This window comes from Gambusia affinis, linkage group LG18 (genome assembly GCF_019740435.1).
Source record: "Gambusia affinis linkage group LG18, SWU_Gaff_1.0, whole genome shotgun sequence".
NCBI classification, from domain to species: Eukaryota; Metazoa; Chordata; class Actinopteri; order Cyprinodontiformes; family Poeciliidae; genus Gambusia; species Gambusia affinis.
In genome coordinates this window covers 7546691-7559811 of record NC_057885.1, presented here as the reverse complement: position 1 = coordinate 7559811, position 13121 = coordinate 7546691, and the positions used below count along the sequence as shown (strand labels likewise).

The window sequence follows — 13121 nt, the reverse complement described above, 5'->3', positions numbered from 1 at the left end:
ATCTGACCCCTGACCCAAAAACAGCGTTTCCCCTTGTGGGGACCAGGCTTCGGTCCCCACAACGTAGTATGTGTCAGGAAAATGGTCCCGACAAGGTATTAGAAACAAACGCACAGGCTGTTGGATTTTTTTCCCCCTCCCACTGGAGAAAACAGCGGAAGACGCACCCCAGAGCATATGGAGGCTGTTTCAAAAGACGAGCATCATTCTGTCTCCAAAACAATTCTTCAGGCGAGCAAGTTAAATCATTCGGCGCGTGGCACCCTCTAGTGGCTTAAAGCACAAATGATTTGATTAATGCAAACGCTTTGTATTAATTACAGTAATTATGTGCATCTCTTATCCTTAAATAACCAACATCCGCAACCGTTACTGTAATGTTCTCGGTAGCATGATATGATGAGTCAGTTTTAGCAGATTTCTTAGAGCTAGAAACATTGTAAGTCTTGACGGAACAAGAATAATTTACATTTAACCTCTATGCTATTTTTTTTTTTTTTTCAAAATCAGATCAATTTATTTTGATAACTTTTCTTATACAAAAAGAGCCTTTGGAGAGGAGCCAAGCCCCTCGAAAACAAAAACATTTTATTGTCATAAAGAGCATTTCTGATGGGATTATGTCAATTAGGATGGAGTGAGAACTCTTAAATTGCCTGAATATCCTCTATTACAGAAATATAGGTGACATTTGTGAAAGGAAATAGGTGAAAAGGGTGGGTTTCTCTTCATCTACCAAAACAAAGTCTATTTGTAGGAAAGGCTTTATGCTCCATTGTGAAATGATTTGAGTTTTTTAAGTTAAGGAGTAGCAACACTAAACTGAAGGACCAGGAGTCAACACATCACTTTCCCCCAAGCTGTAACATTTATCTCCAGTGGTAAGTCATCTACCAGACAATCACTGTGACTGTAAGTGTTTTTCTTTTTTTTTTTTTTATGCAACAACTAAGTTCCTCAGACAAGACAATCAATGTTGTTGGCAATGGTTTTAACTAATTACATGTTTTCCATGAGTACCAAATATTTTGTGTTGTCTGTGGATCAGGTTCCTCAACAACCAATCTCTCTAAACGTTCCTCCATTTACCTATGTTAGCTTCAGTTTTTTCTCAGTGTCTAAGCCAAATGAATGAGTGATTCGACATAAATATGAGGTCTTAGTTGGGTTTTGACAGGAGTTTAAGAAAATCAGTTCAAATTAGTCAATGAACCTGAAGAGCAAATGAACTTGGGAGTCACTGTGAAACCCACAGACCATCAAATTAGTCTTTTTTACAGCCTATTTCCAGGCCTCATGTGGAAATTTTAGTTTGGGGGTTTCTTGAGAGTAATGTTTTGAAAACTGTGTTTCTACATTGTAGAAAAGATAAGCAACATGCCTGCTTCTTTGTTTAATACAAATACAGCACAGTTAATCAATATGAGGTGTATTGATGACACCGTTGTGGGGAGAAATGGGAATGCTGGATTACAGTGGATCAGATCAGAAGCCAATGTTTTAGTTTTGTTTTTTTGTTTTTTTAATTTTAGCTCAAAGAAATTTTCTGATTTCACTTATTACAGCTGATGATTGTGTTTGGATGAACACTGAAACATTTTGTACTCTTGAAATTGCCGACGTAAAGCACTTTTAAGTCCCTTGGGAGGGTACCGGTTTGCTATGTCTCCTGTTGGTATTTTTCTTCTAACAATAAAAGAGCTCCTTACCTTTTCAGTTTCCAACTACATATCAATTTAGAAATCCCATTTAGTCACGTGAATTAACTGTCTTTTGTATCTAGCCTTCAACGAGTCAACAAATCTGGCAAAAAAAACCAAAACCCAGTTGATTTCATTTAAGGAAGACATTTACAGGCTTATGACTCTGTACAATATAGATGATATAGACGGTATGATGATACATAGATGATACGTGACACAAAAGAACACTCTCCACAAAGGAAGCATTATTTTTCATATCGATTAAAGAAATTATACCGCCTTTCAGCGCGTAGGTAGAGAAACAAAACAAAATGGAACCAACAAGAAAGAAAGACCTCAGACGCTGCTGCTTTTAACACTCACTCATTAGCGGATTGACTCTGAAGCTTTCAGCTGCTGACACATGCAGCAGGGTGTAGGAAATGAGAAGCCGGAGGTCACAGAAAACACAGAGAAACATCTAAGGTGGAAAATGACATTTAAAGGACAGCTTTCCCAGACGCTGACATTTAACCTTGTAAAGAGTGGCGAAAAAGAGCCAAAAAGGGGAGCCTTTCATTAGCGTCCAGGATACAAGTCGTCTTCACAGAGAAGGCCAAACATCCACACCTGAAAAAAGAGCGACGTGTCCCGTTTGCTGAGTGTCGCCTGGAGAGACGGAGACTGATAACGACAGAAAAAGCGCTTTCATCTTCAAAAACAACCCCCCCAAACACCCACCCACACACACACACACACACACACACACACACACACACACACACACACACACACACACACACACACAACTATATTTTGACAGGCTTTCACCAGATTGTGGTACACAACAAATACCCAAGAGTTACATATCAAACATGTCTGTCTTGGTGGCGCAGAAGAAAGTAACAAGTTGTGATGCTGCTTCTGTAGTCTGACAAGTATGAACACATATAAACCTGAGCATTTAGTGTGTGAGTGCTCTACGACCGATCTGGCAAATCCTAGTTTGTCATATTTTTAAAAGAATCTGGAGGACTATCAATTACAGCCGGAGAGATTTTGGGTATTTTTCTTTACCAGCTTTCTACATTTAGAAACTGAAATTATTTAGATTCTTCTTACCTCAGTCAGACCGGATAGAGAGGACTTTTAAAGAGCAACATTCGAGGATTGGAACAGATGCTAATGTCAGATTTAGGAATTGGTCATTTTATCACACAGATACGCTTTGAACCAAGAGTCTGCGACCTTTAGAGGCCAAAGAGCTGTTTTTGCCCTCAGTTTAACAAAATAAAACTTATTCAGAGTTGCAAATGTTATGTAAGCTTTTGTGAAAAGGCAACCTGAATATCTACTGTGGGGAATTTGTGGTCATTTTTAAAAGAATTTTAAAAAAGAGGATTGATACTTTTTTTATGGGATGCAAACAAAAGAAAAAACACTTAGTTTCCAATGTAATGATAGGAAAAAATGAATTTTACTAAACATGAGAATGATACTTGTATCATTCTTTTGTGGACATTTAATGCAATGTTTATTCCAAAACTGCTGAAATCTACATTTGCTATGTCTGTATTTTGAAAAAGTTGTTGATTCTGCACTTTTGTAGCCAAATCAAGAGCCATTGTGGAAGGTTTCCTCCTTGCATCGCCATGTATTTAGGTCTCATTGCTTCCGAAGACGTGTGCTCTGGGCGGTAGTTCATTTATGCATCAGAAAAAGAAAAGAAAAGATTTTCTGTTGCAGGACAAAAACAACGGGCATCATTAAAACAGAAATTTTGTGCAGACAGAACAGAGTAAAACATGACAGAGTTGTCTAATAATTAACTGATGTAAAATGATATTTTACATCAGTTAAATGATGTAAAATGATGTATCATCATGATGAGAAACATCACGGTTTCTCTCTGTGTACGAGAGAAACGTTCTCTGTTTCTCTCGTACACAGAGAAACGAGCTTTCAGAGACAAACATTTAGGACAATTAAAAAATGCTTTGTGAGAAAAGACTTTAAGACAGGAGATCGTTAAAAGCTGATCTGCTTTTAACAATCATCTTTCTGAGAAGAATGCTGCCCTCGTGCCTCATTTTGTCTCAAAACTCTTTCCCAACACGGCAGCCACATGAGGATGCTTTTGAAGTTACTGAAGTCGATCTTAAATTAGTCTTAAAAAACATACAATACCCAGTTTGTTAAAAAAAAGACAACAAGAAGAAATTAGGAAGAAAAATGTCAGAAAACATCTCCAATAGAGTTTCCCAAGTAATGCCAGAGAGTTAGGGAAACTTCTAAATGTTAGAAAGGGGAGGACTTTAAGTCATCGCTCCATGATTTTAATGGATCTGGATCAGTCACTGGTTCCGGCTCTGGGTTTGGTGGAGGAGCACCCGGCGCAGCCGTTGAGTCCCTTCTCCTTGGCTCTGTGGTCGAAACGAGGCAGAACGACGACTCCGCCGTCGGACTCGCTTGGAGCGCCGTCACTCGACGCTTTCTCCTCCTCCGCAGACGTGATCGCTTTAACCAAACACGTGATGGCACTGTCGATGTTGGTGTTATCCTGGAGACAGAGGTTAAAGGTCAAGAAAAGAATGGTGATAACAGAGGAGGCATACAGAGCTAAGAATAGGTATTTGTACCCCTACTTTATATTTTGGCTTTTGTGTTTTTGGCAAATTTAAATATTCTAAGAAGGAAACGATGATTTTCTTTATTAAATTGTTAGCTGTAGACATGCTGACACGTGACATCATGCGCGCAAGATCCAGCATAAAAGTTGCTCGCAGACGATGAGGACCATTGGTTTTAGCTGTCAAGTTGTTGACATAATGAGCCAAATCCTAAATGTAGGCTTATGTATAAAAAGGTGAGCCGAGTTTTGCTATTAATTGTCAACACTATCGCTACTTGAAAACAAGTTTATCACATTTCATCAGCCAGTAAAAACTTTTAATAAAAAAAAAAAAATAGCAAGGGAGAGGCAAGTAGGTCAGTAATGCTAGCATGACTTTGACAACATTAGCATGTAGATGTGCTGCAGAATTTTGGCTCAGTTTAAAAAAAATAAGGCCATCCACTCAACTTATTTAAGAATCGCTCTGCTCCTTGGTTACTTATCTACATGGATTGGGAAGTTGTAAACCCGTTCGCTACAGAAAGGTGCCACCAAATCATCAGCAAAGGTGAGGCAACTCAATGCTGAGTTGTTTTTGAGACTTTTAGTTCTGCTTTGTGGTCAAAAACCAGCTAATTTTAGTCGAAACGTAGTTTGCCTAATTTCCCTATTTAGTGTTTACTGTTCTGTTTTTCAGAATCCGACAACAACCTCTTTAAAATCCAGCAGTGTGAATTTCAAATGATGCATTTCGCTGACACCAATGTGCTGCTATGTTATGTTTTCCAGCCCAGAAAAGATGATTTTGATTTTGAATAGCATACATATATCTTTTACTATGAGCTTCTTATGCATGTAAAAGAAAACTGGAAAATGTTTTCAGCATTTAGACAACACTTCAGTCGCACAGCTGAAGTAAGAAAATGTTTTGGAAGCTACTGCCTAAAAGTGGTTGGTTTAAACCAAAAGGCTATGAAATGAAGTGATGTTAACGTGAGCAAAGATTGCAGTTAATTTACAGTCACTCCTCAGAGACATGAAGTAGCATAAATATTATTAACAGAGGAAAATAACAGTCCACCTTAGCAGATGTTTCAAACCAGCCAACAAAGCCGTGGTCTTGGGAGAAGTTGTCCAGTTTTGGAAGTTTGGGACACAGACCGAGTTGACGTTGGTCACACTTGTTGGCAAGCAGAACGGCTGGAACGGGCTTCCCATTGCTCAGAGTGACCTATCAGAACCGAGGAGACATGAAGTGAAAATGATTTTAAAATAATTAACCAAACCGAGCCCCGGATCTTTAAAGGCTATCAGTCAGTAAAAGTAAGAGTCCACAAGGACCAGGGATGTGGTCCTGCTATCAACCGGGCTTTAAAAAGTCAGCAGCGTTAAAAAAAAAAACAAACAAAAAAAAAACAAAAAAAAACAAACACTTGTTTCTGCTGCCCCCAAGTGGAAAGGAAAACAAACTACAGATTTAAGACAGACTAGTTCTCAAATGTTTCCTAACATCATAAAGACATGCGGTAGTTTTAAAAATAGTCATTTAAGGTCACTTATAACTATGAAAATGTTTGACTTTCTGTGAAGTTTTTTTTCCTTGACAAACTGAATTGAAGTGAATAGTAAACACATTTTTGCAATTTAAAGTTATTTGGTCAGCTTCAGCAGCTCTTTCCTTCAGCTTTTTCCTTAGGTGGTTTGTGAAACTTACTTTTGAGTCCAGGTCTCGTTTCCACTTCAGGACAGCCTGAAACGTGGCCAGCCTGGTCATGTCGAAGACAACAAGGGCCCCCAATGCTTCTCTGTAGTACACACGGGTCATATTGCCATAGCGTTCTTGTCCTGTCAGAGAGAGACAATGCTGACAAAAATCAGGCTCTGTTGGTGAAGATACTCTACCAAACCAATGTCTAATATCAATGTAATCAAAATCTATTAGCCTTTTTTTTTTTTTTTTTTTTTTTTTTTAGATTTTAGCCTTTCTTTTTCTTCTTCTGCTATGGGTTTGTACATTTGTATAAAATGTGGACCCTTGCTCCTACATTGACATCCAGCTCACTGTTGCTTCCTGTGAGTCTTTACCTTCCGAATTTGAAAGGCCAAGATCTGATAAAGTAAAAGCTCATACAGAAATCAGTTTATGTATGTTTAACTCTCCCCTCCTCTTGATTTTACAAATTTTCTCCAGTAGTATCTGCACTATGGCTGCATGGTGGATGCAGTTGGCAGTACTGTTGAGTCGAGGCAAGAAAGTCCTGTGTTTGAGTTACACTCTAAGGTCTTTCTGCATTGAGATTGTATGTTATCCTCGTCCATCGATGGCTCTTCAACCTGGCCAAGTTGTAAAAGTTTAGGTTAAACTGTCTTATAAAGTTACCAGCTCTTATTTTTGAAGGTTTTATTGGCTCCAGTGGCTTTTATTGGAGATTGGTCAAACAAGACAGTAGACTGTGAGAGAAGAGAAAGAGATGCGGCAAAGATTATTGGGCCGGACGACAGCATCAAGACCACAGTCTACCACAGTCCCTGAAAAGTTATGAGTTCTCAATGCAGTCTCCAGTCCACCTTCTTAACACTGGGATCGCCATCCCAGTCCACCATTCTACTGGTGTGATCCCAGCGCTCAATGGGAAACTGAAGATACGCATCGATTTTAACGGTCTTACAACGTCCAGAGTCTTCCGCATCTCACTTTCCTACATTGAACATCCTTGCAGTTTCCATCAGGGTGTGTAATAAATACAGTACACAGATCATCTCTAACTTTTCAATGTCACCAATGAAAGCAAGGCCATTGCAGGTTGTTTATTTAGAAACAAACAGTCTGTAGCCCCAAAACAGAGAGGTAGCAGAGGGGACATTTTTTCATTTAGCGTCAAATCTCTTCACAACAAATGTCTGTTGTGGTGGTAGAGGAAAATCTACCCTGAACCAGAGTCCTGGAGAATTTTGGTGAAGTGGTTCATCTTTCCATGTTGTGTGTCCTCTCATGGATTATTCTAACAAGAGAAACAGTCTTCATACTTTACTGATGTACCAGAAATATCAAAGACACAGATATCATTTCTGTCTTGTCCTGTCAGGGAGTTATCTGTCTGAAGTCTAAAATAAGTCTTTGTAAAGCTGCATACTGTAAAAAAAAACTCCTAAATGCAGCATGTTGCAATACATGATGGAGCTCTGGCTCCCAGATCCCCTTGTTGCCAAAGCAATGCAACATAAGCAGAACACGTGTTTTGATATCTTTTTCTTAAACCTCTGTGTTGAGCCTCAATCAGACGTGACAGATATTTTTTGTAGAACTGGTCCAGCTCTAGTACACACTTCAGGACGTAAAATTAGGTCAAAGGCTCATTGCTACGTCCCATTTCCTTTTCCTTGTTGTTAATTCATAACCAAATTCACAATATGAATTTCTGAGCTGTCAAACTGTTTACTAGAAACTTCTTAAGGCCAGCATTTCCTCCACGGCTAATACTCTCAGAGCCAAGGAAGTAGCTCTGTTATCTTATCTAGAGATAATCAGATTTTTTCTTTTTTTTGCTCTGTTCATGAACATCACATTTGAATTACTGCTCCTTTCAGCTATGTTTAAGTGTTCCTGTTCTCTAGAACAGGAACTGCTTCGACTGTTTTTCACAACACTGACTTACCATGAATACAAACAGAGAAAAAAACCCATCAGTCCTACTTATAGAACGATGCATGCATCACTGTTGAACGTTACACGCACACGCACACGCACACACACACACACACACACACACACACACACACACACACACACACACACACACACACACACACACACACACGCACGCACACACACAAACACACACAATGCATAAATAAGTCTTTGTCCAAGTTACTAACTTCCTCCACATGATCTTAATACAGAAGTGAATCAGCAAGAGATACACTTACACACACACACACACACACACACACACACACACACACACACACACACACGCCCACTCTTGACAATTATACACACACACCACTAGACTGTGTCTGACAGCAGCTCAACAGAGCTAGTTTAACTCGTTTACACTGTTTTCAGTCTTTATGCTAAGCTAACAAGCTAGCAGACACAAATCCATCAATAATTTGGATAAATATCAGCAGTGTTCACTTCAGTGAGAACATTGAACTGAACAATACAGGGTTGTCATGTGTTATTATTATTTTTTTAACCTAAAAACTCAAACAGATAGCTCAACCATTTACCTGTTAGGGATGCACCAAAATGAAAATTTGACCCAGCGTCGACATACGATGTTAATGTCGCTGTTATGGTTGATAACTCACATACATATTTCCCTGCCCTTTTCACACAGAGAAAAAAATTATTGCATTGCTGAGATTACCTGCCTTTCCATTCATCACATAAATGCACAATTTGACATTTGGATTATAAATTCGCTTAACGGAAACAACGCATCTTTATAAAAAACTTTTCAATAAAAGCTTTAGGCGCTAAGATAAAGTGATTTTTGTGACCGTATAGAAATTGGTTTATTTCTCTAAACTGCAATGGAAACACGGCTCACGTGATCAATAACCGGATGTTGCAACTGGACCAAGCGACAAAGAAGAAGACGACAGGAAGTAGTTGCAGGATGCTGGAGTGGAATGTTTTATAACGACTTATCGCGTAAACAAACGTATTTGCGTGATGCAACAATCAACTATTACAGAGCACCCAACCGCACTGGCTCATCACTGCCGGTACAAAGTCTTCTTGTGTCGCCTCCTCTAAACGTCTTCATGCAAATGACAGCTCCTATCAGCTGGGACCTGACTCGGCAGCCAAGCCAACAGGATGTGCATGTAGCTCAGTGAGAGCATGTTAATGAGTGAGGGAGGACAGTTGTGAGGACAGCAGCAGTTCCCAACAGAGTAATTGGCTGCAGGAGGAGGAGACATGCTGGATTCATTATCTGAACACAGGAGGCTTTTTGACTTCACGTACATTAGCAGAAATGGTGGCTCACCACATGTTCTTGGTGCTAATGTGTCACATAATGCCCCGTCACTGTTGGAGGTGTCAGCAAGATTCAGCCAACCAGGGTGAGAACACAGTTAGAGCAATATGGTTACTAGGTGTTAAAGGGGGAGTACTGCATGTTTTCTATGTGCATAAGACCACATAGTCACACAATCAAGCAACTATCTAATCTCCAGTTGTTATAAAGACACTGTATAACTCAAACACGACTTGTCTTCACAAAATCTATCCACGCACACTCACACTGAAACCTCTGGGCAATCTAGAACTAAGATTTTTAGTTTTTTTGGGGGAAAATAACTCTATGCAAAAAGACTGGTTGAGGTCTGAACACAGGCTCTTCAAGGCAACACTGCAAAAGACTTGCAGCTGTAACAACAATATTTTTATGACACTTCATAAATATGTCAGTATTGGCCTAGAGCCTAATTAATATAAATATGCCTTTTGCAATTTGTGAAATTCCAAAACAATTACAGTAATTTTATGTGTTTTTCAGCCTGCCTGAGCACAACTTCTAGTAAAAACGTAAAGAAGAGTGGAAGAACGGGTGACTCACCAGAAAGTGTAATAACCCTCCATTTCACTAAACATAAAACTTGTGCAAATTTAAATGACCAACATCAATTTGGTCAATGGAAACACATTTAAAACAACAACAAAAAACACATTCTTTGAGGTGTTTTTTTCAGGCATATCGAAATAGGTGTATTTGGCAAAACTGCAATAGAAACACGTAAACACACGAGTCACGTGAGCAACACCCGGATGTTACTACTGGCGAAAACCAAGATGACGACAGGAAGTGGTTGGAGGCTGATGGTTTGTTTTTGTTTTTGTTTTCAGACAATGTTCAGCTGCTTCTGCCAGAACTCTCACAGCATCCATGGTTCATAAAAAGTTGTGTGTGGAATATTTTGAATCCACAGCTCTTTTGTAAAAATGGCCGACTAGCAGCCGCCCTCACAACGCCTGTGTCTCCTTTGATGGATAGATGATTATATCCATGACTGAATCATTAATATAATCATGTAGCTGTTTACACCCCTGCCATGACTTTTTAATTAACTTATGGAGTGAACAACCTTATTATGTGATTTTAATTTAATTTCTTATTTAACGGAAACACCGCATTTACGAAATGATTAGCAGAACATTGAGTAAAAGAATTTGCACACAGTTGTCCTGAAACAATCTGTTCGTGCTCCGTCACGCTGCCTTATTTGACATGTGAATCATATCGGTAAACAACTCTCAAAGTCTCAATATGCTCTTCTCTCAGTTTCCCCTCTCGGAGTCAAGAGAAGCCACGATGGCAGATTATTTCCTGCTCATAAACAGTGTTTGCGGTGTCCGACCTGATAACGTCTGAACGTTACGTCAACACTATTGAGCGTTCAACGACCAGGAGGAGAATCCGCAGCTGAGTCTTGAGTTTATCAGCCGGTATAATCAGGGGAAACTTTTTTTTTTTTACTTACCAGCGATGTCCCACAGCTGCAGCCGCACCACCGTCTTGTGATCCCAGTTGAGCACTTTGAGGGCAAAGTCCACCCCGATGGTGGCCCTGTAGTGCTGGGAGTACACCTGGTGGACGTACCGCTTTATGATGGACGTCTTACCCACACCCAGGTCGCCGATGACCAACACCTTCAGCAGGCGCTCCTGCTGCATCGCGAGAGGGACGGGATGGGGGTGATGAGTCCAATTAGAGGCGATCTGAAGTCATGCATTCACTGATTATCCACTAATTTTTGGGCTGGAAAAGATCCTCCAACATTTAGATAAATGGAAATAAAGTGTGGATATTTAGAGCTTTCCATTAAAAAAAAGAAAGAAAAAGATGCTACAGAAGCATTCTTGTTCCTGTAGACGCAGAAATAATTCGCAACGGAACAGTTTTTAAGTCTTCAGAGTTGTTGTTTTGGTCCCGTTCAGTTCCTTTAAAACGTCCCAAGAGGTTAAAAGACTTTAGCCGGACTCACGTAGCCCAGAGTTCGCGCCTCAGAGGCGAGAAACGTCCAGGAGAGAGGAGTTGTTGTGCGTCGTCGGTCTTGCGGTCAGTGAGCTCTCCGCTCCGCCTGCAGCCTGGACCGCCGTTCGTCTCCCCACAGATGGGAGGACGCCGCGGTGACAGCCCCGGCTGTCAGCGCTCGGTGCGTGGACAGCCACGCCCCCGCCGCCCGCAGATGCAGCTGCAGATATTTACATACACTTTACAAAAAGACACGTAACCATTATTATTATTATTATTATTATTATTATTATTATTATTATTATTATTATTATTATTATTATTATTATTATTATTATTATTATTATTATTATTATTATTATTATTATTAATAATAAATTTTTGAGTTAAAATCTGATCAAACATGTCCTGATTTGGTTAGTTAGCGCCAAGATAGTAATCTATATTTGTTAAATGTCAGACAAACGAGAGAAAACATTTAAAATATTTTTCATGTGGCCAATGTGGCTTAAGGACAACAAAGTCAACAAAGGACTTTCTAAGAAATTGAGAGGCTTTCACATAGGATATGTATGTCTTCAAGCAGATTGGGACAATGAGAACATGAGAAGTTCTAATATGTTGAGTAGTATTTAACTTTAATAATAACTATGTCTTTTACGTATTTGTTAAAATTACCATGACTAGGTCTGTCATGTCAAGTAATTTTGCTGAATGATACATTGTCCCAGACGTTATTGCGATAAACAATAATATTGTTGTTTTGAGACCATTTTCAAGTAATATTATGGTAATGACGTAACAATAATGCAGGAACACAATCTCAAAGATCAATAAACTTTAAATTCCAAGGAACATTTGACACTGGAACTAAAAGACACTTTAAATTTCCAAAAATAAAGAAACAAAACAACTTAAATAGAAAATTAAATAAATTATGGCGTCTCTAAACAAAATTGTCCTTCAAAAAAAAAGAGCTAGTTGAGACCAATGCACCGTAAGACTTTTGTCATTGAGTTTTTGGCAAGACAAGGTTGGTGCGCTTTGGAAATTGGCTGGGATCATCAGAAGAGAACATCAACTGGAAAAATTTAAGTTATGTACCAAGAAATCAGGCAGGAAGTTAAAGATGGGAAACCTCAGGTCTTCCAGATGGACAGCGAGTCTGCCCACATCGCAAAAACAGTTACAATATGGCTTTAGGACAACAAAGTCAAAGTTTCGGAGTGGCCATTGCAAAGTCCACATTTTAGGCTCAGAAAAAGTTTGTGGCCAGAGTTTAAAATGGTTCCTGAAGCAAACTTGACCCAGTTACACCAGTTCTGTCAGGCAGAACGGGCCAAAATTCAAACAAGATATTGTGAGAAGCTTGTGGAAAAAGGCCCAAAACATGAGACTGATGAGACTACACACATAGACCTCAGAAGTTTCTAGAAAGTTACAAATAATTGTCTAAATAAGTTCCAGTTTCTCGTTGTTCTGGTACTATGCACAGAGATGATTTAGTTAAGCTTGGTAGGGTTTAGTCTGATATACTGTCTGTTTTATACAGTGTATGTGGATACCAGGGTTTCAAATGCACACGTGTGAAATCGTTTTGTCGAAAGGTGTTAAGCCTATATCCTGTTTAACAGCACAATCACGCATAGGACAATGTAAAATGACAACATGAAGGCCTTCGAGGCAGCAGCTGAAGCTTCCTGTTCTTCACACAAACCAGGCAAGACAATCTGTCTGTAGAGCATCATTCGTGAACAAGCTAAGTGCCATAGTATTTTAAGTAATGTACGGCATATATCTAAGGATCCACTAAAATGAACAAAATTTAAAATTCAA

The 13121-nt window shown here is 39.3% G+C and overlaps 1 protein-coding gene across 1 annotated transcript; it reads right to left on the bottom strand.

The window, feature by feature from the left end:
• Positions 1-1838: 1838 nt before the first annotated feature.
• Positions 1839-11396, bottom strand: zgc:162171 (uncharacterized protein LOC565931 homolog). Its single transcript, XM_044096980.1, is given in 5 exon segments — positions 1839-4242; positions 5378-5527; positions 6011-6141; positions 10792-11025; positions 11028-11396. Coding segments are annotated over 5 exon segments (741 nt in total). The 5' UTR covers positions 11044-11396; the 3' UTR covers positions 1839-4032.
• Positions 11397-13121: the final 1725 nt, after the last annotated feature.